Genomic DNA, 26,731 nt, shown 5'->3' with positions numbered 1-26,731 from the left:
GCATATTCTCTTTTTTTATAATGAATAATTCAGTGTCATTATTTTGGTGGAATTTTTCTAATAAGAATCCTGCTTTTAATAAAACAGGGGCAGGCGCCTGGGTGGCTCAGTCTTTAATCGTCTGCCTTTGGTCAGGTCATGATCTGAGGGTTTTGGGATGGAGCCCTGCTTTGGGCTCCTTGCTCAGAGGGGATTCTGCTTCTCCCTCTGCCACTCCCCCTGCTTGTGTTTCCTCTCTCAGTGTGTCTCTCTCTGTCAAATAAATAAATAAAATCTTAAAACAAAACAAAACAAAACAGGGGTAGGGGGTAGATGTTGGGGAAAAGGCTCAGAGATGTTAAGTATCTTCTTTTAGGTCTGTAGTCCCACAGTTGGGTCACATGGATCATCGGGGGAAAGTTGGATTAGTTATAGCTCTACACTTACAGAAACAAACCATAATGGTATTTCTGTAGGACTATTTGGCAAGATTTTTCAACTAGAATGGGAGCAGGGACTCCCTTGCTCTTACCATTATACCTACAACCTCCAGTCACAGATGATGTTGTCTAGGACCACTGTCGGTGAGGGTCACTTCAGGTGGGCAAGGGAGCTGTTACTAGGATGAAGGGCAGAGCCTCTAGGTGGTGACTGGGTACAGGCTGCCAGCTCACAGGTGGCCAGAGATGGGACTAGGCAGGGGAGGGAGAAGGGAGGTGATGTGTGTCAGGTCTGAACCATTCTTACCCAGCTCCCTGCTCATCAGCTGTACAGTGTCATCAGTTTCAGGAGCTGGTCTTTTCATGATCCCACCTATTTCATCCGGCCAGTTCTCCTTCTATAATGATAGAAATCTTAAGAATTTTTCCCTTGCAGTTTTTACTGTATTATACTACAGAGCTATTTCTGGGCAGTGGCGGGGAGACTGAACAGATCCATCCCCATAATCTCTACCACCTGTATCTTTTTTCCACAGGACTCCAACACTTCTTTTCTTTTCTTCTCTTTTTTCCTCCCTTCCCTCCCTTCTCTTTCCTTCCCTCCCTCCTACCTTCCTTCCTTTTTTCTTTCTGTTTCTTTCTTTCTTTTGATAGAGTCCTTTGCAAAGTGTTGTCCAGTCTTTTGAAATTCACATCTGAACCTTATTAATAAAACAGAAATCTCATGCTTGCCCTAAATTCTGTTGTGACCTTTTGGTAAAGCTTTGTAATTAGCCCTTCCCGTCTTCTTGAGAACGACTGACCTGCAGAAGGTGAATTTCGTCTTTTGTGTATCCTCACCACTGATTTGACCAAGCCTCACTTTTTACTTTTTGTCGTTAGTTACCGTACTAAGAAGTTAACATTTTGTTTTCCAAGTATGAAATTTATAATATCGACTCTGCTTTTACAAACTGCATCCTCTCCCTACCCTGTGCCTTCGGAGCTGTAAAACCCTGGGCAAGTTGTTTGACCTCTAAGTGCCTCTGTTTCTTCTGTCATTAATAGGCATAATCTCACAGGATTGCTGTGAGGATAATATGCAGTATATGGGTGTGGTATGTATGTTGCTGAGAACAATACCTGGCAAATCGTAAGTGCTCCCATGTTGTTTGCCGCTGTTCCTATCCTCCTTCAGTGAAGTGGGTGAGCTCAGGCTATTCTGTGGCAGAGGCAGGGACTCTAATAAAACAAAGACAATTAGAAAGAGGGAGAAAGGAAGCGAAGCGTACTGACTGAGCACATGCTTTAAACTTCTCTGCAGAAGTCGATATATATATTTTTTCATTTATGGTATATTTAGAATAGAGTTAAAGAGCATTTGTGGATATTTCAAAGCATATTGGCAGCTACTAATCTAGCAGGGTCTTCTCCCTTGGCATGATCGAGTGTGCTGGTTGCTTATAGCTGAAAATACCTAGTGATCTTTTTGTTGTTTTTTTGTCATTTTGAAGTTACAGTTCATACCATTTCTATTCAGAAAGGAGTTCTGTCTCATGTTTCAGACAACATGGGCATTCTGAATGTGCTCAGTCTGTTGTTTCTTTAGAATGGCGGTTCCCCTTTCTTCCCTCCCTCCCTGTCTTCCTTCCTTTTAAAATTTCATTCATTCATTCATTCAAGTAGTCTCTACACCCAATGTGAGGCTCAAACTCAGGACCAGCCAGGTACCCCAGGGGTTCTCATTTTTTGACGTTTTTTCATTCATGCTCAAGCGAAGGTCTTGTACATTGGAGACCCCTTGTTTCTCCTGCATTATTTGATTAGGGGGCCTACTGTTGGGTGACATAGAAAAGCTGTGGGTTTTCAAATCAGATTAAAGATCCCACTTAGGCTGTGGAGTCTTAGGCTGGTTTCTTAATCTCCCCAAATCTTGTTTTTTTTTCTACAAAATGAAGAGGTACCATCCAGCTCAAAGAACTGTGATTGAAGTGAAATTTTTTGTGAAGTGTACATAAACACTTGCTGGTGGAATTGCTCCCGAAGGGTGTGTGTCTGTGTGTATAGCACATACCGTAGGGCTTTCTAAGTCACCTTCATAGCATGCATATCAGGGATGAGTTAAAGGAGTTAGGCTGGGTATTGTTTTTTATTCCAGGGGAATTCTGCCTGGGGTGTTGGAGAATGTGATGAGCTAGGTCAGCAGTGAAATGGGACATCCTATTGGTTTGCCTCACTGCAAAATAGTTAGGAAATCAAAACTCGCTTTTTAAGGGATTTCATATGAACAGCTTAAAGTTAAAAGGATAAAGATAACTTATTTGGGCTTTTTGTTTTGTTTTTTAAAAGCAATAATTGTATATACCCTGCGCAAAATAGTGCAGGAGGCTGGCTTTGCTAATGTTTGTTTAAAAGGGGGAGTTGACTAGTTTTCAGCTTGTAAGTGGGAGTGTCTAGTCAGTGTTGTTCTTTCTGCATAGAAAGTTAACAGGACTCTGACACATCAGAGTTTGTACTGAAAGTTTAGGGGACTCTTGGACACATTTCTTGCAGAATGATGGGGCAGCTCATGAGGAATGATCAAGACTGGAACGCAAAGCTGGTGGGGCTGATGTGCTGTATGGGTTAGTAGTTTGACCTGTAATATCACTTTTATGTTTTCAGTACTGAGAAGGGAAAGTTGCATTACCTGTGGTGATGGTTTGTGTGGCGGGAGTTTAGCAGTCCGTGGGGCACCCTTCAGAAATCTGGAGAGGCTCACATAGTAACTTCTGAGCCTCGCTGGAGAGAACTTTCACCCTCTCCTTGTACATAGGGTATGTTTAAACAATCCTAATATTTATTTTACTTATGATTACTAAGTGGATTTAATTTTGATTGGATTTTATTGAAAGCCAGTCAGTGTAGGTTGTAATAATAATCAGTGCTGTTTTTGCACATATATTTGTTTTTTTTCCAAATTCTGTTATTCTTTGCATTTTGTGTCATTACATATTTTCAGCCAGGTTGTACTTTATAAAATGATCATAGATGTATATTTTTACTTGGAACTTACTCTATACATGAAATAATTTTCCAATAGAGGAATGTTCTAAAACTTCATTCAGAAAAATAACTGGAAAACCTGTAAAATCTGTAAAACCAGTAAAATCGGTTAAAATCTCAGGAGTGTTTTTCCCTATTTGTTGTCATAGCAACGTTGCCCTAAATATAAATCTCAGTGTTAGACATCCCTTCCTGAAATGAAATAAAGAACCATCATGAGACTTGTAATTGGAAAATTAGATGGTGTAATCTGGAATACTCCCTTTTGAAATAAATCCCTTTTGAAATAATGCTTCTGGAAAGTGGCACATCACTGTCTCCCCAGACCTGAATTATTCCCTGATCTTAAGCTGCTTTCCTGAAGGAAGCTGAGGCCCTTCAAGTTCACCATATACCTCTTTCCTCATTGTTGTGGTGCTGTGGGAGGCTTCTAGTGTCGAAGAAACTGCCTTGGTATACTTGAATGGGAGTCAGCTAGGTTCATCAGGGTCTGAAAGAAAAGGTTTAGGTGTTAACTGTTAGAAAACAGTATCAGAATTTATGAAATGTGTGTGTTACTTAGTTAGCTTGCTCTTGGTACCTTACTCATGTACTTTAGTTGTGCGTCATAATTCCGAGGTATATTTCCTTGGCATTTCCTCAGTATTATCTCACAAATATTTAACTCCCACCTTATATTTTCAGCAGGGCTTTTGAGCCTCTAGCAGAAACCACCATAGCCAAACCTCAGGGATCAAAATAACGTTTTTAGAGTTGTATCACTTAACTGAATCTGTCATCTGTACCAGGAGGAAACTTATTTGATTAAATCACAATTCTTTATATATCATGTGGGTAAGAAATTAATCAATAAGTGATTTTTTAAGAACATATATTCTATTTCTTCATATTCCTTAAAGTAGAGGACCATTTTTTGTTAATTTAGAAAATAAGAAATATATTTTATTAGCCATTATGTGCCAAAAGGAGAAGACTTTGTATAATATACATAATTATGTACATAATTATATATTGTATATAACATATATAATTATATATAACATATACATATATTAAATTTAATGAGACAGAATAAATTTGTTTAGAGTTTATATTACATGATAATCCAAAAATTTAATAGAATTTTGGAGGATAGTTTACAGGAATGCCTTAATCTCGTATTCTGTAACATGATATGAAAGCTGTCTATCCTTGAATTATGAAGATTTTTAATAAGTAATACATTTTAATTTTTTTTCTTGATGATTTAAGATTAGGGTCCTAGGTTATTAATTGGATAGGAATAATGTAGGTATTGCCTAAGAGGTAATCTTTTTTTTTATTCCCCTACTCTGTTTACTTTTTGCTGGAGGCTTGGAAAAGCAGTGCCGGAAAGGTGATATAAGTCCTAGACTTTGGTGCAGAGGTTTGATTGTTTGCACTCGCTTGTCCAAAGGTCACATGGCAGAGCGAGGTTCTTCCACACCATTGTCTGTGACTGAGATGTGTTCAGCACTTCCATTTGAAAGATGACTGTCTCTTTGGTGTAGAGGAGGCAACTCTGGAGGGAATCACAATACTTCTTATTTTTTTTTTTTAAGATTTTATTTGATAGATAGAGCCAGAGAGTACAAGCAGGGAAGTGGCAGAGGGAGGAGAAGCAGGCTCCCCACTGAGCAGGGAGCACAATGCAGGGCTCCATCCCAGGACCCTTGGATCATAATCTGAGCTGAAGGCAGACACTTAACCAACTGAGCCACCCAAGGCTCTCTAACACTTGGGTTTTGACACAGGGCTGTCTTCTGTCTTGCTAATCGACTTCTTTTCCTTGGAGTCCCATTTGACGCCTTGAGCAGGATTGGTCTTTCTCTTATTTGTGCTTGCTTACATGGTGAATGCTGCATCGTTTGCTCTGTTGGCATGCTTATCACGCTGCTTTCATGTCAGGTGCCCTCTCTAAATGATGAACTCCGGAGAGCAAGGGCCAGTGCACTTTCTATCAGCATGGTGATCCCAGTACCGCTGTGGCACTGGGCTCATCATATGGCTTGATAGATGTTGGAATGAATGACTAAATGAGGGATGTATAGAATCTATATTTTATCAGTAAGTAGGACAAGTAGTTGCTTCTTATTCTTTGTTCTTGCCTTATGTACTAGTAATTTAGGTTCATTCTGAGCTCTTTAGGAACAAGGCTCAAAAATGTCTAAGATCCCATTATTGCTTTAAGAGGTATAGTAGTATATCTACCTATATAGATTTCAGTTGTCCTTTTTGAGGCATAATTAATTCACATTTGGGGTATTTTTTTTTTAAGATTTTATTTATTTATTTGACACACAGAGAGAGATCACAAGTAGGCAGAGAGACAGGCAGAGAGCAAGGGGGAAGCTGGCTCCCTGCTGGGCAGAGAGCCGGATGTGGGGCTCGATCCCAGGACTTTGAAATCATGACCTGAGCTGAAGGCAGAGGCCTAACCCACTGAGCCACACAGGTGCCCCATGGGGTATTTTTATTTGGTAAGTGCATAAAAGCACTATAACATCTTCTCTGGGATAGACAAAGGTGACTAAGGTATAGACGATACCCTAAAGGGGCCAAGAGAGGAATTAATACATATTTTGTGGATGATAATATTGGTTAACAATTACTTGATTTCATTGTTTTTGGGGAGATTTGTGCCTAGAGATTTTACATTGGGAATTAGTGTTTTTGTTTTCTCTGGATAAATAGCCAGAGGTCAAAAAGCTAGATCAACTACCCTATGGTCATTCTATTTTTAATTTTTTGAGGAACATCCATACTGCTTATTTATTTATTTATTTATCTAGCTATCTATTTATTTATTTATTTGACAGGGATCATAAGTAGGCAGAGAGTCAGACAGAGAGAGGAAGGGAAGCAAGCTCTCCGCTGAGTAGAGAGTCCAACGTGGGTGGGGAGGGGAGGCTCGATCCCAGGACCCTGGGATTATGACCTGAGCCAAAGGCAGAGGCTTCAACCCACTGAGCCACCCAGGCGCCCCTCCATACTGTTTTCTATAGTGGCTGTACCAATCTATATCCCCACCGACAGGGTACAAGGGTTCCCTTTTATCCACGTTTTCTCCAGCACTTGCTATTTCTTGACTTTTTGATAACAGCCATTTAACAGGTGTGCAGTGATATCTCATTGTGGTTTTGATTTGCATTTCCAAGATAATTAATGATGTTGAACATCTTTTCATGCGCTTTTGGCCATCTGGAATTCTACCAGACATTCAAAGATTTAATATCTGTCCTCAAATTGTTTCAAAAATTAAGAGGAGGGAATATTTCCAAACTCATTTTACGAGGCTAGCATTACCTTGATAACAAAACCAGACCATGACACCACAAAAAAAAAAAAAAAAAGTATAACCTGATATTCCTGATGAACATAGATGCAAAAATCTTCAACAAAATATTAGCAAACCAAATTCAACAATAGATTAAAAGAGTCATACATCATAATCAAGTGGGATTTGTTCTGGGTGATCTGACATCGACAAATCAATCAAAATGATATACCACATTAACAAAATGAAGGATGAAAATTATATTATTTCAATAGGTGAAAAAATGTTTTTTATCATAATGGATGTTGATAAATTTCAACATCCATTATGATAAAAACTCAATAAAGTGGGTGTAAAGGCAACATAGCTCAACATAATAAAGGCCATACATTAAACCCATAGCTAACACCATACTCAACAGTAAAACACTGTGTGCTCTTGAACTTTTGTTTGTTTGGAGTTATTTACTGATTCAGTCTCCTTACTAGTGATTGATCTATTCAGATTTTCTATTTCGTGATTTGATATTGGAAAATTGTATGTTTCTGGGAATTTACCCATCCTAGGTTTAATTTGTTGAGGGTATAATTTGTTCATAGTAGTCTCTTCATGATCCTCTGTATTTCTGTGTAATCAGTTATAGCTTCTCTTTCATTTCCAATTTTATTTATTTGAGTTCTCTTTTTCTTTGTGAGTCTAGGTAAAAGCTTGTTAATTTTATCTTTTCAAAGAACCAACTCTTAGCTTCATTGATCTTTTTTATTGGTTTTGTCTCTATTGCATTTACAGATGGTCCCTAATTTATGACGATTCAAGTTAGATTTTTTGACTTACTCTAGTGTGAAAGTGATATACATTCAGTAAGAACTATACTTTGAATTTTGATTTTTTTTTTTTTTTGCTCCTGATATGTGGTATAATATTCTGTCATGATGCTAAGCAGTATCAGCTGCAGCTCCCAGTCAGGCATGTGATGACACAGGTAAATAACTGCTGTAGTTACAACCATTCTACACTTATAAAACATTCAATATTCCATAATTCAGCAGTTGATAAATTATGTGGTGAATCAGAACTTTATTATAAAATAGGCTTTGTGTTAGATGATTTTGCACACCTGTAGGCCAGTGTAAGTGTTCTGAGCATATTTAAGGTAGGCTAGGCTAAGCTGTGATGTTCTGTAGGTTTGGTGTAACAAATACATTATCAGTCAATGATATATTAAATCTCTGATGGGGTTATTGGGGAGTATAGCTCAGGGGTAGAGCATTTGACTGCAATCTCTGATGGGGTTTTTGGGATATAAACCCATTATAAGTTAAGGAAGAATTTTCCATTCTGATCTTTATTATTTCCTTCCTTTTTCTAACTTTGAGCTTTGTTTACTCTTATTTTTTAGTTCCTTTAGGTGGAAAGTGGGATTGTTTATTTGAAATTTTCCATGTTTTCTAAGGCAGGCCTGTGAAACTCATTGCTGTGAACTTTTTGCTTAGAACTGCTTTTGCTATGTCCCATAGATTTTGGAATATTTTATTTACATTTTCATTTGTCCCAAGGTATTTTTAAACTACCCCTTTGACTTTTTTTGTTGACCTATTAGTTGTTCACTAGCATGTTGTTTAATCTCCATGTATTTGTGACTTCTGTTGCTGTAATTACTTTCTAGTTTCATACCATTATGGTCAAAGAAGATGCTTGATATGATTTTTATCTTCTTAAGTTTGTTGAGACCTGGTTTTTGCTCTAATATTTGATCTGTCCTAGAGAATATTCCATATACTTGAGAAGAATGTGTATTCTACTGCCTTTGGATAGAATATTCCATATATATGTATTAAATCCATCTGGTCCAGTGTATCATTTAAGGCCAATGTTTTCATATTAATTTTCTTTCTGGATGATCTATCCATTGATATAAATGGGTTGTTAAAATTCCATATTATTATTGCATTGCTGTCAATTTCTCCTTTTAGGTCTTGTTAATAATTGCTTCATATATTTAGAGTGCATAAATATTTACAAGGGTTAAATTGTCTTGTTGGATTGACCTTTTTATCATTATATAACGTCCTTTGTCTCTTACACAGTCTTTGTTTTACAGTCTGGTTTGTCTGATGTAAGTGTAGCTATAGCAGCTTTCTTTTCTTTTCTGTTTGCATACGGTATGTTTTCCATCCCTTCATTTTCAGTCTATGTGTATCCTTAGATCTGAAGTGAGTCTTTTATTTGCAGTATATAGATGTCTTGTTTTTAAATCCATTGAGCCAATCTGTGTCTTTTGATTAAAGAATTTAGTCCATTTACATTGAAAGCAATTATTGGGGCATATGGCTGGCTCAGGTGGTAGAGCATGCAACTTGATCTTGTGGTTGTGAGTTTGAGCCCCATGTTGGGGCTTAAATCTTTAAAATAAAATCTTTAAAAATGAAATCTTTAAAAAAATAAAGCAATTTTTGGGGCACCTGGGTGGCTCAGTGGGTTAAGCCGCTGCCTTCGGCTCAGGTCATGATCCCAGGGTCCTGGGATCGAGTCCCGCATCGGGCTCTCTGCTGAGCGGAGAGCCTGCATTCCTCTCTCTCTCTCTCTCTCTCTCTGCCTGCCTCTCTGCCTACTTGTGATCTCTCTCTGTCAAATAAATAAATAAAATCTTAAAAAAAAAAAACAATTTTTGATAGGTGTGTACTTAATGTCATTTTGTCAATTGTTTTCTGCTTATTTTTGTAGCTCCTCTCTGTTTTTTTCTTCATTTGCTTCCTTCCATTGTAATGTGATAACTTTTTTTAGTGTTGTGTTTTGTTTCTTTTCTCATTATCTTTTATGTACCTACTGTAAATTTTTCCTTTGTGGTTACTGTGAGATTCACCTGTCTCATTCTTTATACATAAAAGTCTATTTTAAGTTGGTATTGAGTTTGAGCACATTCTAAAAACTGTACCTTTTTACTTTGCCTCCACCTTTGTGTTTAGTCTTTTTGAAGTATCTTAAATACTTTTGTTTACCCCTTAATTTACTATTGTAGTTATAGTTGATTTTACTACTTTCGTCTTTTAAACTTCACAGTAGATTTACAAGTGACTAATCTACTACCTTTATATTTGCTTTCCCAGCATAGTTTTTACTTCTCTAAATACATATTTTCTTGTTATTAGTTAGTGCTTCTTCTTTTCAGCTTGAAGAAGTTTCTGTAACATTTGTTGGAAGGCCAGTTTAGTGGTAATGAATACCTTTAGCTGTTCCTTGTCTGGAAAACTCTTTATCTTTCTTTCAGTTCTGAATGATAAACTTCCTGGGTAGAGTATTCTTGGTTGGAAGTTTTTTTTTTCCTTTCCGTATTTGGAATATATCATGCCACTTTCTTCTGGCCTATAAAGTTTCTTCTGAAAAATCAGCTTATAGTCTTATGGGGCTTCCCTTTTATGTAGCAAATGGTTTTTCTCTTGCTGCTTTTAAGATTCTCTCTTTTTCTTTTAACTTTTGACGATTTAATTACAGGGTATCTTGGTGTGGGTCTCCGAGTTCTTCTTATTTGGAGCTTTCTATGCTTCATGGACCTAGATGTCTCCTTCCTTCCTTAGGTTAGGGAAATGTTCAGCCATTATTTCTTCAAAAAATTTTTTGCCCCTTTTCTCATTCTTTCTCTTCTCTTTCTGGGATGTAAATGTTATCCTGTGTGATGTTGTTTTATGGGTCTCTTAAACTATCTACACTTTTTAAAATACTTTTTATTCTTTTTGCTCCTGTGTTTGGCTGGGTTCCATTGCCTTGTCTTCCAGGATGATCTGTTCTTCTGCTTCATCTAGTTTGCTGTTGAACTACTCTGATGTATTTTTAAGTTCAGTTATGATATTCTTCAGCTCTGTGACTTCTGTTTAGTACTTTCTTAATATTTTCTATCTTTTGAAGTTCATCCATTCTTCTCTCAAGTTCTGTATCTTCTTTTTTTGTTAAGATTCTATTCATTTATTTGACAGAGAGATCACAAGTAGGCAGAGAGTCAGGCAGAGAGAGAGGGGGAAGCAGGCTCTCCACTCAGCAGGGATGCTGAGGCAGATGCGGGGCTCGATCCCAGGACCCCAAGATCATGACCTGAGCCGAAGGCAGTGGCTTAATCCACTAAGCCACCCAGGCGCCCCTCAAGTTCTGTATCTTAATGACCATTGCTTGAACTCTTTGTCGGGCGAGTTACTTACCACCAGTTCATTAAATTTTTTCCTGGGGTGTTATCTTATTCGTTTGCTTGGAACATATTTCTGGGTTCCTTCATTTTGCCTGTCTCTTTGTATTCATTTCTGTGTACCAGGCAAATCACCAACCTCTCCCCATCTTGAAGGAGTGATTTTGTATAGGCAATGGACCTTATCATTCAACCTTACCCTAGCTCTTGGTTGTCTCTCAAACTTTTGTGATTGTTTAAGCAGGCTGCTTTATCCTTGGTCCCAGTTGTTGGGATTGTGTCAAACCCTGACAGTGTTCCAAAGGAAGGGATCTCAGTCAGCATTTATTTTCTGACTGACTGGAAACCAGGCCCTCAGTCAGCCCCTTTTAAAGTATGCAAATATATACAGTCCTGTGGGATCATAGTCATAACATTTCCTGGGTCTGCAGACCAAGTGATTTAGAGATGTCTTCTTGGCAACAGTTGAAAAATCAGGGCTCCAGATGAGTGAATAATATCTTTCTGGGAAGTACCTGTAAGCCATAGTGAGGCTAAGGGAGAGTACAAAGGTGGCCGCCTCTGGCCCATGTTTTCTGAGAGTTCCTCCGTGGTTTGTCTATGTATGGTAAACCTGAAGCTTGCCCCTCTGACTAATGCTCCAAGACAAGTAAATACGCCATTTCCACAGGAACAGTGGGGGTGTGTTTCAGTCTCATGTTTGTGCTTTGCCCTGGGAGCTGTAGCCTGCCAAGAACTATCTCCCCTATTCTAGTTCCATGGAGCCCAGCAACAGTGTCCGCCCTGGCCACCAGAGATAAGGGCTTAAGGGGTCACCCGTGTGTGGACTGCATGTGCCCACTGGCTTCAGTAGACTCCATGTGAAGCCTAGGACTAGGGAATCCCACCATCTTCAGTAGTGCTTTGGGGCAGTCCAGGGTGGAACAGGGCTCTCTACTGGCTGAAGTGGGACTTTGGGAGAAGGGGGTGGTGGTGCCCTTGCACGTCCAGCAGAAGCTTTAAGATTAGCTAATGAATCTCCTTCTCATGTGGTCTAAGTGCTTTTTAAACTGTTGCTTTTGTGCTGGTTCCATGGTTGGTGAGTCTGTGTGTGAGTCCTTTAAGAGTGAACATTCTCTCTCCCACACAGGCTCCCACACAGCCTTTTGGTTCTCTTGGATGTAAACCCTGTTGTTTTTCAAAGTCAGGTATTTTGGGGGCCCATTTCTCTGGTGCAGGTCCAAGGGTTGTGATGCCTGGTATAGGGCACAAATACATTCCTCAGGGAGATGCTCTACATTTGTGAGATCCCTGCCACAGTTGTTGTGGGTCCCTACATTGGGGGTAGGGTTTTTGATGAGACCATCTCCTACCTATCTCAGTGTTTTGTTGTTTTTTGTTTTGTTTTGTTTTGTTTTGGTTGTTGTCATCGTCCTTTGTCATGGAGGAGATGTTTGGCTAGTTTTCAGGTCTTTATCAGAGGGAATTCACTCACACGTAGCTATAGATTGGGTGTGTTTATAGGTGAGTTCAGGGTATTGCTGTGCAGCCATCTGAATCCAATCCCCCTAACCGTGTCTGTAAATACTTTTAATAAATAGAAAAACATTTTCAAAGGAACTTCATTTCCATTAAAATAGTTTAAGGGCACTCAGGGATGAAGAATGAGGAGGGAGAAAGTGAGATATAGCCTATCCCTAGGGAATGGATGGAGAATTTCAAACTGTGGTAGAGAAGGAACAAGACCATCAAAGAAGAAAGCACTGTCCTAGATACAGAAAGGAGGAAGAAGGGAAACAATTACACAGAGAACTGCTGCCTAGAACCAGGGAGGAGGAAGGTAGTATAGTTTCGAATGTCACTTCTAGATGTTGGAAGGTTATGGTTTTCTTTTGTAATAATGATGTGATGAACCAAACTTTCTAGTACTCTTCTCCTTAAATCATAAGAAGACTTCCCTCGCTCTTCTGTGTACCATGTCTGTGGTAACCATGGCAGTATTAGCTCTCTGTAGTGAGGATCTAGTTGGGATGTTTCTTTTTTACCAGACAGTTCAAAACCAGGTATCTAGAAAAGAAGAAACATGGTTAGAAACATGGTTAGTCAGTTTACTTCAGCCAAAGGACCTGAATGTGAGTCTTTCCTTTTATCACAGCGATTAAATGTTTTGCTAAATAGTTGTGGACAACCATTTAACCCCTCTGAGTCTTGGTTTCTCCTTCTACAAGATGAGAATGGCACTACCTACCTTCCCACTTTTAGCTGGAAGACCAAATGGGATGTAATATATGGTCAAGTGCTTAGGGAAGTTCAGGGTAAGGGCTCACCTGAAGCTAGAAAGGTTTTTGTCAGACAGCTTCCTCGGAGTGGTACCTGTGACGGAGTTTATGCCAAAGGAGTGCACAGAGGGGTTTGTTTAATGGGGTAACATTGGCAAATACAACCCTGCAAAGAGACCAGCTTGACAGATGGCTTTCTAACTTTCTTATGGCTAGCTGTAAGCTGCCAAAACTTAACAAGAAAATCCAAATGTACTAAACAGTACTTTTTGAAGACCGTATTTTTATTTATATGTATAATCATGATTAAAATCTCCTCTTCACAGATTTTACCAACTTCATGTTATGTCTTTTCTTCCCCTTACAGATGAACGGGACAAAGTTCAAAAGAAAACGTTTACAAAATGGATAAATCAGCATCTCATGAAGGTCGGTTAATGTTATTTTCACATCATGGAATTGTTTAGCATACTTTTAATTTATTGTGCAAGAATTGATTGTATGGCTCTGAAGCATAGCTTTTCAACAGCAAATCAAAAATTTAAATTCTAGAGCATTTGACATGCATTTTAGTTATCTCTAATTATCTGGTGTGTGGCCTGTGGGTAATGATGTAGGCGAGAAGATAAGTACATGGTGATTACAGTGCACTCTGTGACTTAGTTAAAACCCATTATTACTGGACTCTGTAAAAAGTCTTAGCATATAAGAAGCATGTAAATATTTATGTATTAGGGCATGGAAAGACTTCAGTTCTCAGTAAGATTTTTTCTCTCTCAAGATTGAAACCAAGTTCTGGTATCAGATATATATGTGGATGGCAGAGGGTTATATGGGAAAAAGGTGGATTATAGAGACAAATGTCTAGAGTTGTTTAACTTCTTATACTTGGTATGACCTAGATATTGGTGCTTATGTGTACATTTCTCTGTGTAGTAAATAGTTGTGGTTCTGAAATTAATATTTCTTTGTGTGCTCTGGGACACTTTATTACAAGCTCTCCAGAAAAATACATATACACATAAAATTTGCATACAATTTCATGGAGTTATTGGTTCCCACTGAAGCCCATCTATAAATCTCAGCTAAAGCGCCTATATGACTTTACAATGAACTATTAATCAGTTTTTTTCTCCCTCTTATGGATAGTCTCAAGTTGGAGACAGGTAACGTTAAATAAGTCTGCTGTTTGGGACTTAGAATTTTCTTATAAAGAAACATTATTTTAAATGAGGTTATATTCTTAAGCTACTCACAAATCCTATTTAAAGCATCATGTAACAAAGGAGTACCAATAATGTACCAATAAAGCATGTAATAGCCTTCTATAAAAGTGGTTCTCATTTCAAGGGGCATATCAATATCACCTGAGGGATGTTTTAGTCCTCTCGCTTTCTCTACTCATTGACAAAATCCTTTTCCCAAATTCTGATGTATCCTTCAGGCAGGCGATGTCACCCACTCTCCAACTGAGAATCATTTCTGTAGGGAGCTTCTGGTACTGCTGGGAGCTGAATCCTTTGTATTTTGGCAAGAGATAAAAGGTTGAGACACAGTGCTTTGTGGTGATTTTGTGAGGAAATATATTGTGAATAGTAATGAAGGATACCAACAGTTTACCTACTACCCTCTTCCAATCTTCTGTCTCATCACACACATATTGTGAGTAGGGCTCTTCCACAGGGTGGGGCAGAGATGATGGGTTGATGTGAGGGTTGTGGTATGAAACTTTGGAGTTGGAATCTCTGACAGGAGTTCCCCATTTCTGAGGTGAATCCACGGGAAGCAGAGTTTGTGATGCAGAGGTTCCCCTTTGGTAGCTGATGCCCTAGCAATCTTTGTAAATGTGCTCTCTTGGCGGGGCATGTTAGGGGACACAGAGAATTGCCCCATGTCTTCTGGAGTGTAACTGCTATGGTTCCAACTGTTGCCAGTAAATACCAGAGAGAAGTAGAAGCAGAAGTGAGGATGACCCCCATAGGAACTGTATCACTGACTATTTATTAGGGGCCTACTGTGTGCCAGGCATGTTGGGCTGGACCATTGATCTTTTGAGTAGTTCATAAATTGCATGGTCGAGTAAAAGGAGACGTCCTTTGCTAAAAATGTCAAAACACTATTTGAGCTGCTTGAGGACAAAGGCTATATTATTTATACAGTGCCGGGCAAGAGTATTCTCACTGTGTATAATATACATTGCATACATTAAATCATTTAATTCTTTTAGCAACTACCCAAGGTGGTTTAATTTAGTGGTTCAGAGTCAGACAGCAAGCATTCAAAGCTTGATTTACCTGGACTATGTGACTGCTTTTTTTTTTTTTTTTTTTTTAAATGACAGATCTCATGATTTAAAGCTTACTTCTGCTGCAATGCAGTAAGAATTGGGAAAATATGTTATTTTATGCAGAACAGCCATTAGATGCCAATTCAATTGCTTAGGGTTGTAATCAAATTGGCTTATTTGTTTCCTGAAGTATTTTACAGTGTCAGAGTTTAAAGTTAAGTTTTATTAAATGAGGAGTCACTGGAGGGAGTGGAGGAAAGCTAGACAGTAGAGTCTTGGCTAACTCCCATTGTCGATTGCTTACATTTTTGTTCTGTTTTGCTCTAGTGTCAGCTCAAAGTTGTCTTCCCTTATAATCTTAAAAATTGTGCACTGAAATCTCTGGCACAAAACTCAAATATGTGAGAACATAATTTTTAAATCTTTCATTCTTTTATGTCTGGAAATTAGAGCTTTAACCTCAAACATTTAGAGGCACCAGGCTGTTAAGGTTTGTGTTGTTATTGGTTAACCAGAGAAAGGGCAGGCTTTATGTGATCTTTTCCATGTTTTGCTCAAGTGATGGAAAAAGGAATGTGGCACTATGTAGTCAGCCTCTTTCCTCTCACTAAAAAAAGTGCTGGACTCTTTTGCTCCAGGCGGCCATTGGTCATAATCCCATTAGTGGGAAATACAACATAAAAATGTGAATTTTAAGTAAAAAGTTTTAATACTAGAAAGTAATATTTTTTTCTGTATTGATTTTCTTATGTTCTTCATTGACATGTTGAACATCTGCAAGGGAGAAACAGGGAAAGGAGAGAAGTGGATCCCATGTCTTTTTTTACCTTACCATATTCCTTTTTAAAAGTTTTTTTTTTTTTTAAAGATTTTATTTATTTATTTGATAGAGAGTGAGAAAGAGAATGACAGGGGAGAGGGTCAGAGGGAGGGGCAGACTCCTCATGGAGCTGGGAGCCTGATGCGGGACTCGATCCCAGGGCTCCAGGATCGTGACCTTTGCCGAAGGCAGTCCCTTAACCAACTGAGCCACCCAGGTGCCCCACCATATTCCTTTTTAGTGAATGAGAGTTATGTTATTTGAAGAGTTTTTAATAAAATGGGATCATAGGAGAGGATGGCTATGACAACTAAGTCAATAAAATGAAAATGAGTAAGGAGAGAAAAAAATGAGAATGAAATCATTTAGATAATTGGATAATTCTGTGTGTTTTCTTTATGTTTTATCCATTTTAACTATAGTAACAAGTAGTCTTTAACCCATGGGGAAGGCGGGGGTTAAAGGGGAAATCTAGGAGAAGACAGTAAAGAGGTGAGGGAGGAGGTTAAAGGGGAAAATATGGGAGGAATGGTTGTCTTGTACACAAAGGGTGCTCTCACACAGTTCCAGAATTGTGCCTTAAGATGGCCCTATGGGGTTTAGGGTCTAGAGACTCTGCTCTTGTCTCAGCTGCCAGGGAGTGCTGACCCCAGCTAGGGATGTGTTTTTCATCTTCTTACAAATTTTGCCCTTTCTAAATTATTGTTTTATTTATTTTAAAATAATATTATATAAGTATTTTACCCTATTTTTTCCAGCACAGTTTTGTCTCCAGGAAAACTGGAACAGGGAGATCCTGGAACAGATATGACTTTGCTGAATTTTTTCTTTTCATTTTACAAATTATATATTTTGCTAAGTTAGAGCAAATTGTCTTTGAAAGAAGAATGGCTCCCAAAGTTATTAGTCTGTGGCATGTGAACCAAAGATGGGAGGCAACACGAGGTCAGACAGGGCTTGTGTCCAGGCTTTACAGTTTATTATTCGTGAGACCTTAACCTTCTTAGGCTTTCATCTGTAAAATGGTGGCGGTGATAGGTTAGTGTGAGGATACAAAAGAGATAATCCAGTTAAACATAAAATATGTTAATTGGCACATTGTGTATGTTGCCTCAGGAACCCTTCTCCCCTCTCATCCAAATCTCTTTTCTTACCTCAGGTACTTTTCCTTTTATTTATTTATTTATTTTTAAAAAGATTTTATTTATTTATTTGAGAAGGAGGGAGAGAGAGAGAGAGAGAGAGAGTGAGAGCAGGAGAGAGCACCAGCTGGCGGGAGAGGGAGAAGCAGGTTCCTTGCGAGCAGGAAGCTTGACCTGCAGCTTGATCCCAGGACCCTGAGATCATAACCCCAGCCAAAGGCAGTCTTAAAGAACTGTGTCTCTCCCCCGCGCCCAGCCTGGTGCCCCAGTACTTTCCCTTTTAGTAGAAAAAGCTGAGATTTAGGTTCAGAATCTGTAGAGGTAGTAGATTGGCCTATTGCTTTCTTGCCTTCGTGTTCTACTGGGACACGGAAGAATTATTTATTTGAGGTAATCCTGTTGGCCATACCCTCCTCTCCTCTGTAAGCATTGCTCCGCAGTCATTTATGAATTGACTTTGGGGCCCCCAAAGTCTTTCTGGTTCCTCTTTTCCCTCTTCTCCCACACACTCTCTTTGCGGAAGGGGAATCAGTGCAGGCCCACCAGACTTCTGAAAGGTTGGCCATTTTTGTTCTTCAGTTGTGATTGCACTTAGATTCACAATGGGAGGGCATAGTCCACAAAGTTTGCTTCCTTCCTTTACAGAAGGGAAAACTTTACTGGCAGAACTGTAGTACCCGTCCTGAAATGCGAATATAAGTTAGAACAGGGACTGTGTCCAAAGTGTGGTTTCCTCGTGCACTGGGATGGGTTGCAGATCTGCCAGCGGGGTCCCCTTGGCTAATAGGCTGTGTTTACTTTACTCTACCTGCACTGTTAACTGCATACCAATTACTCCCCATGCTTTAGGAAGTTACAGTTTATGCAGCTGCAGAATAGCGTAGCCCAGTGCTTAGGGCATGATTTTAGCATTGTCAGTTTTTACAAGTTTATATGACTGAGAAAAGTAAACATTGTGGAGTTTTTAAATGACGGCGTAAGTTACTATTATATCCATATGTCTAAACATTTTTTTCCTTAGAATATTTGGGTAGAATATTTTTTTGGGGGGGAGAAAAACTGTATTAAAAAATAATATAGCCTGATTTCATATTCACAGAGCTTAAATTACATTTGTTTAAAGTAAACAGATACTTAATTAAAACTTAACATTTGGTGGTGAACAGAGGCCTCTCGCATTTTTCTAAATGTACTTAAATATCAGTGTTCTCATATTTCAGCTGTAGGACTAAGCCTGCCCTTACATTGATTGTTCCGTCAGGAGTGTTTTCCTTTTGGTGCATTATTCTTCAGAATACTTCTAAGAATAAAGTCCAGTTGACACATCAAAGTTTGCTCCTGCTGCACGTCTCTTCACACACTGGGTTGTTTACTTTGCAGATTGGATATTTAGGTAAACTATCGGTGTTGGTAACATTTATGTATTAGTCTTTAGCATAATTTTAATTATAGCAGTAAAAATCACGAGTGGGTTGTTCTCAAAAATGTTCATGACTTCAGTTAGGTAATTTTATCCAGAGAATTGTTCTAAGACATAAAATTGATGGTAGTCTTTAATTATTTACAGTATTTTAAAAGAATATTTTATTTATTTATTTGACAGACAGAGATCACAAGCAGGCAGAGAGGCAGGCAGAGAGAGAGTGGGGGAGGCAGGCTCCCTGCTAAGCAGAGAGCCTGATGTGGGCTCCAAGGACCCCGACACCACGACCTGAGCCGAAGGCAGAGGCTCAACCCACTGAGCCACCCAGGCGCCCCTACAGTAATTTTTTAATGTCCATTCTACTCCTGGAACTTTATAAACTAGAGGGTCTTATATTATTATTTAGTTTTTGTTGTTACTGATCACATGCAATTCTGTCTGGCTATTTAGAAATCAGCAAGATGGTAGTATAAGAAATGGCACCTAAGATTTAAGTACCTATGATTTAGCTTTTCCCTTACTCTGGGGAAAACAAGAAAGAAGGAAGCCCTTTGTTTTCTGAAGTACTTCAATAGTTACCAAAGATTAGAAAATTTCCTGTATAATTGTTTATTTAGACCTAGAATTAGAACCTGAACTGTGACTGAGAGGCTGTATTTAAGAGGAATAATTTAAGGGGATGAACAGTTTTTAGGACAACATTGGAGTCTAAAGAAGTCCCTATAATGGGCTTTCCTTACCTTGAGTCCATCTAACCGGCAAATTATAGTGGAGATAAATTCCTCTGTACCAGTTGCTATAAGTAAATTTATCCCTTAACATTATATAGTAGGATATTTGGTCTGAATTTTAATTTATTGGTGCATAAATGCATTTAAAGAGGAAGGGACCCTGGATTCCAATATTGCACTGTACCCTGTGTGGTGGTTACTGCTTGGTTATCACACAGGAGACACCCATCTGACTCTGTTCCATCTGGTCTTTGGAAAGCTTCATTTATTCACAGCTTGGATATCTTTTGCCCACATTTTAAAGTCAATAACTTCATGGCTCTAGTGAATCAATCACATTATTCTTTATTTTCTGATTTGGTAGCTGGAAGGAAATGTATATCCCCAAGCTGAGAGCAGAGTGATAACTTTTAGAGAGTGGAGAAAAAGTTATAATTTGCTCTATGTTCTTTACCATTGTATACTTCTTGAGTGATTTTACATCTATGGGCATAGATAAGATGGGAGAGTATATGCAGCATTGACTTCATAAAGGGCTAACGAAGAATATATCTTCTGAGAGTATAAGGCAGTGGTTTGGTTCTTAAAATCTGCAAATAATATATATGTATTTAAAAGACCTTTGGTTTATCTGAGTGGTTCTTAAACTTTAGCTGCATCAGACTCACTTAGAGGGCTTGTTAAAATAGATTGCAGGCCTTACCCCAAGAGCTTCTGATACACTAGATCAGGGATGAGGCCTAGAAATTTCCATTTCTAGCAAGTTCCAGGAATTTGTGTTTCTAAAAAAACCTGAAGTTGCTAAGCTTGTGAGGCCACATTTTGAGAACCCCTATCATGGATAAATGGATGAAAATTACAATTAACCTTCAGTTTCATTTGATATAACCAAAAATATTTTAATATGTTTTATTGCGCCTGTATGCTAGGTACTTTACAGTAGCTGCTAATAGTACTTGAGAGGTAACCATGTGCTAGTATCTGTCACTGTCATGTCTTAGTTTATTTTTTAAAATTTATTTTTAATTAAAAAAAATTTTTTTTAATTTTTATTTCTTCGTTTGAGAGGGAGATAGAGCCAGTGAATGCACAAGAAGAGGGCATGGTTGGAGGGAGCAGAAGAAGTAGACTCCCTGCTGAGCAGGGAGCCTGCTGTGGGGCTTGATCCCAGGACCCCAGGATCGTGACCTCAGCTGAAGGCAGATGTCTAACTGACTGAGCCATCCAGGTGCCCCCACTTGTCTTAGTTTATTTAATTCTCATAACTGTCCTTATGGACTGGTCCTATTTTATCCCAGTGTTATAGGTGATAAAATTGATAGAGAGGTTCCGTAATTTCTCAACCCCATACACCTAATAATTTTTAGGACTGTGTGAAAATAAGGCTAAGAGAGATTATGTAATTTCCCATAGATTGGCAAAGGAGTCTAAGGAGGAAGTGAAAAATGCATCCCAGTCTGCCTCAGTACAGATTTTTTGCTGTTTCAACTACACTGAAATCTTAAGGATGAATTTAGAGTCCAGTGATTTTTATTTATTTATTTATTTATTTATTTATTTATTTATTTAAATAGATTTTATTTATTTATTCGACAGAGAGAGATCACAAGTAGGCAGAGAGGCAGGCAGAGAGAGAAAGGAGGAAGCAGGCTCCCTGCTGAGCAGAGAGCCCGATGCGGGACTCGATCCCAGGACCCCGAGATCATGACCTGAGCCGAAGGCAGCGGCTTAACCCACTGAGCCACCCAGGTGCCCCGAGTCCAGTGATTTTTTTTAAAAAACGATTTTATTTATTTGACAAAGATCACAAGTAAGCAGAGAGGCAGGCAGAGAGAGAGAGAGGAGGAGGAAGCAGGCTCCCCGTCGAGCAGAGAGTCTGATGCGGGGCTCGATCCTAGGACCTGGGATCATGACTTGAGCTGAAGGCAGAGGCTTTAACCCGCTGAGCCACCCAGGTGCTCTGGAGCCCAGTGATTAAAGCTGAAGGAGAGGGGCACCTGGGTGGCTCAGTAGGTTAAAGCCTCTGCCTTTGGCTCAGGTTATGATCCCAGGGTCCTGGGATCGAGCCCCGCATCAGACTCTCTGCTCAGCGGGGAGCCTGCTCCCCCCTCTCTCTCTGCCTGCCTCTCTGCCTACTTGTGATCTCTGACTGTCAAATAAATATAGAAATTAAAAAAAAAAATAAAGCTGAAGGAGAAGCTGAGCTTGACCTTTAGACATTAGTCTGATTTCTCTACAAATATGACTTGACATTTAAGTTATTCTGTTGTGATATGAGATAACAGTGTATGTAGTAGAGGAAGGGTTGAAAGCATTCTGGGGAAATGTCTGGTTTAAAGACCCTTTATGTAGAATTTAAAAGCAAATCAGGGTTTAAAAATGTGAAGAAATGGATGATTTCAAGAGAGTAAGATATATGTGAGTATGAAATGGCTCCATGTAGATGAATAGTAACTTGGGACTGAGAAATTCTGAACTTTTTCTCATCATGAATAGTAATGATACCTTTGTGATAAATTCCTCATCAAGGAAAAAAGTCCACAGTAACACTATTTACTTTCAACAGTGCCTTATTGAACTTTAGTATAATCAAAACTTTATTTGAAATACAATTTAGGAACTACTCTGTTTTCATGCAGCTATTTTAAAAAAAATTTTTTTTAGATTTTATTTATTTATTTGACACAGAGAGAGAGAGAGAGAGATCAAAAGTAGGCAGAAAGGCAGTCAGAGAGAGAGGGGGAAGCAGGCTCCCTGCTGAGCAGAGAGCCCAATGTGGGGCTTGATCCCAGGACCCTGAGATCATGACCTGAGCTGAAGGCAGAGGCTTAACCCACTGAGCCACCCGGGTGCCCCATTGTTTAAAATTTTTAAAGTGAACTCTATACCCAATGTGAGGCTTGAACTCAGCACCCTGAAATCAAGAGTCACATGCCCTACCAACAGAGCCAGCCATGCATCCCCATGCAGCCATTTTGTTGGAGATACTAAATACATATATGTAAAACCATGAAACATTTAAGCCATTAACATTAGGCAGGACAGCCTAGGATAAAGTGCCAAGTGTGACAACAAACAAGGGTTTTAAGAGATGGGATTTGGGAGGCTTGGGGGCTTCTGAGTAGTTAGGGACTGTGCCAGGGTGAGGAAATTAGCTTAGGCCCTGTCTGGAGAAGGAGGGGCTGGTGCTGTGGGGAGGGGCACCATGAGTCTGGTGGACTGGATTGCTAGCCTTTGCTGGAAGATGAGGTTGGGTAGACAATGGATAGAAGGTGAAGCCAGGTGTAAGAAACAGATGCGACTGGTTAGTCAACGAGGTTTTAAAAGTTTTTGAGGACGAGAGTGACATTATGTAACTGGATTTTAGGAAGAGTCTTGCATTTTATGCACAGGCATGAAGGAACGTTATGTGAGTGTATTGTGAAATCCCAAGGCAGGATCCAGTGTGCGTTTAGGTATTGCGTTTAGTTGTCCTGTCTCTTTAATCTGCCCTGGGAACAGTTTATAGCCATTGCACAGACTTTGATGACATTAAATTTTGAAGGATACACATCAGGGGTTTATTTGTATAGAATGGAAGATGAATTAATAGCAAAATACCTTTGAACTTGAAGTTATTTTACGACAAGAAGACAAACATTTTTTCCTCCCATGAGAGTCATTTAAGCAATCACATGTGATTTTAGTGTTTGTCAAGAATATGCTGAACTACTGGGGTGCCTGGGTGGCTCAGTCATTGGGCGTCTGCCTTTGGTTCAGGTCATGATCCCAGGGTCCTGGATCGGGCCCTGCATCGGGCTCCCTGCTTGGTGGGAAGCCTGCTTCTCCCTCTCCCTCTGCTTGTGTTCCCTCTCTTGCTGTGTCTCTTTCTGTCAAATAAATAAACAAAATCTTAAAAAATATAAAAGAATATACTGAACTACCTTATCAAATGAAGAACACCAAAATTTTACTCAGTGATTTCAGTAGGTAATTTTAATTTTAATTCCCTCTTGTGATCAATTGTAATTTTAATTCTTTTTGATTTCTTCATTTATTATTACCATTATTCCATCACTGTCACTACCTTTTATTGAATACTTAACATGTGTCATATCCTGGACTGGATACGGAACATAAACGGTCTGATTTAACTCTTGTTTTTACCAGTGAGGAAACAGAGGCTGAGGGAGGCTAAGTTATCTGCTGAGCCTGGAATAGCTAGAATGTGTCAGGACTGAGCTTTTTAGTCCTGCCTCCTTCTGGCTCTACAGAAAAATGATGTCATACTACTACATCATGCCACAAGAGAAAGACACAGAATTAAGGAATGATCAAGAAAAAATGAAGACAGAGACGTAGGACAAAAAAGCAATATGTTGAGTTACACTGCCACTTTACTCGGCTCTGATTTCTCTTAGCCATTTCCCTACATACTCTTAAGTCTTTGCTGTTCTGGCGGGACCTCTTTATATCACCGTGAATTTCTGTTTGCATTCTTCTCTAATCAATAAACTTTGTAAGAATTTAGAGATATAGATAAAAGTATACAAAGAAGCCTAGCAACATTCCTGAAGGTGCTTGTTTTAGCTAGAGGAAGAGCATTGACAAAGGCATTTTTAAAAAATTTTATTTTTAAAATACTTAATGTTTACCCAAAGTATGGGCTGTCGAGTTTAGGCAACTAGCTAAATATTTAAGAAAAAATGAAGTTAGCTAAATACTTTATAATATACACTAAATGAATTCTATCTGGATTAAATTTTTTTCCTTTTTTAAATAATTTTTTAATTTTTTTATAAACATATAATGTATTATTAGCCCCAGGGGTCCAGGTCTGTGAATCGCCAAGTTTACATACTTCACAGCACTCGCCATAACATACCCTCCCCAATGTCCATAACCCAACCACCCTCTCCCTACCTCCCTCTCCCCAGCCACCCTCAACTTGTTTTGTGACATTAAGAGTCTCTTATGGTTTGTCTCCCTCCCGATCCCATCTTGTTTCATTTATTCTTTTCCTACCTCCCAAACCCCCCATGTTGCATCTCTGCTTCCTTATATCAGGGAGATCATATGATAATTGTCTTTCTCCGATTGACTTATTTGACGAAGGCATTTTTGAAGAAGAAAAAAATTACACTTGAATCAGTGGTGCTGACATTTCAAACCAAATTGTATAGGCCTTGACATCTGAAAAAGTATATGCATTCTGTAGTAGGTAAATGAAAGCAAAAGACTTGGTTTGTTGTTTGATACTAGACTCTAAGCAATGTGAGGACAGAGCTGTGTCTGTCTGATTAAATAGTGCATCTCTGGAACCAAGCATGGTGTCTGTCGCAGGACTGTTTCTTCAGACCTTCCTGAGGAATTTGTTGCTTAATGAATGAATGTAAAACTAAATGAACACCCCCATCCCCCTCACCCCCCCTGCAGTTTGCCCAGTTTGTAATATAGATTTGTAACTACTATGGTAGAGGAAGTGAAAGGATTACTTTGAGATAAAAGTTACCTAGAGGAAAAAGAAATTTATAATCACTTCCTTCCTTTTAGCTTCCTTTGAAGCTGGAAAGATCTATTTTCATTATAGGTAGAATAACCAGGTCGCAAATAGGTCATGATTAACAGAGCCAGACTTTCCATGTTCTGATCCCTTTTCATGTTATTTTGCCTGTGTAATTCATTTTTTCCACTTATGACTGGGTAGGAAGTTTACCCATTTTCATAGATGAGGTTAATTTATTTATCTAAAATACTAATTAGCTTTGCTCTACTTATCCACTGTTTTCATTAGTTAAGAATATTGGATGGAGCTAGATACCTTGGGAATTCTCTAATATGTTAATAAAATTGGTAGATTCTCTGGTCTTATTGCATGTGGGAGGACAAAAAAACCCTTTTCCTTCTATCCTTCTAGGTTCTTAGTTGGTCTGTATAACAGAAAACAGATTAATAAGACTAAAGCAGGGGCGCCTGGGTGGCTCAGTGGGTTAAGCCACTGCCTTTGGCTCAGGTCATGATCTCAGGGTCCTGGGATCGAGTCCCGCATTGGGCTCTCTGCTCAGCAGGGAGCCTGCTTCCCTCTCTCTCTGTCTGCCTGCCTCTCCATCTACTTGTGATTTCTCTCTGTCAAATAAATAAATAAAATCTTTAAAAAAAAAATAAGACTAAAGCATACAAATATATTTAATAAAAGTTTTGGGAAACAAGGCTTCATAAGGAAATGAAGACCAGAAGAAATGGTTAAACCTGAGTGTGTTTTTTTCTTTTTTAAGATTTTACTCATTTATTTGACAGAGACAGAGAGAGAAAGATCACAAGTAGACCAAGAGGCAGGTGGAGATGGGGGGGGGAGGCTCCCCGCTGAGCAGAGAGCCCGATGCAGGGCTCAGTCCCATGAGCCGAAGGCAGAGGCTTAACCCACTGAGCCACCCAGGCGCCCCTGAAACCTGAGTATTTTTATATGAGATTTGATGAAGAGTAGAAAGTTATAGGAAAATATGATAGGATAAAAGGGTATGATCTAAGGGTAATAAAGTGAAAGGAGACTTAGAAAGGCTTACTTTTTCAGTTTTTTTCAGCATCCCTTTGTCTTTAGAGATAAAGATGCTCTTTTCCTCCAGGTAGAGGGAGGGCATCTCTCACATGAAGGTCTTATCACCTGCATCAGGGGGGAGGAGGAATGGAGTCCGAGAATCCTTCCAGCACTTGCTGTTTTTCGGATCCCTTCAGGTTAACATACTCAGTATACCAAGGTGCTGTATTTTGGGGTTGTGTGTCCTGAACCCACCATGCAGATGTAGTTAGGTTTCTCTGTAGGTCTGAGATACTCCTTTCCATAGAATCACAGAGAAAACCCTGTTTCCAGGACCTAGTCTGTTTGCTGTAACTGTGAATCTGAGGGAGAATTCCGAAACTAAAAGGGGCTGACAGGACAAGACAAGTAGTAAAGGAGGTAGAAGCCAGTAATCAGAGAGGGATAAGAACTAGAGAGAATTTGATAATGGAAGTGGTCAGGGTGTCAGAGGTAACAGTGGGTCAAGTTGGGCTTGCCTTGGGGTTTGGAAACTGTTCCATACATTAGAGTCATTTGATCTTAATCTAATATAGATGAAATGTCTGTTTTGTGAAAAAGGATAAGAAGGATGACTTCAGAGGGAAATCGTTAGAGCTGGGAAG

At 39.1% G+C, this 26,731-nt stretch overlaps 1 protein-coding gene across 16 annotated transcripts in view; it reads left to right on the top strand.

Annotated features, from left to right (window-relative positions):
* The window catches only part of DST (dystonin), a 475,119-nt gene that overhangs the window by 199,763 nt on the left and 248,625 nt on the right, over positions 1-26,731 (top strand). For 15 of the 16 annotated variants that reach the window (XM_032340325.1, XM_032340326.1, XM_032340306.1 and 12 more), the window contains one exon: positions 13,538-13,599. In XM_032340325.1, the coding sequence (XP_032196216.1) occupies positions 13,538-13,599 (62 nt within the window). Of the gene's footprint in view, positions 1-11,456; positions 11,464-13,537; positions 13,600-26,731 lie in introns of those variants that run through there. The other variant, XM_032340314.1, reaches the window with a different exon arrangement.

This window comes from Mustela erminea, chromosome 4, assembly GCF_009829155.1.
Source record: "Mustela erminea isolate mMusErm1 chromosome 4, mMusErm1.Pri, whole genome shotgun sequence".
NCBI classification, from domain to species: domain Eukaryota; kingdom Metazoa; phylum Chordata; class Mammalia; order Carnivora; family Mustelidae; genus Mustela; species Mustela erminea.
The sequence above is the reverse complement of the archived record's forward strand: the minus strand, read 5'-3'. Positions and strand labels throughout refer to the sequence as shown.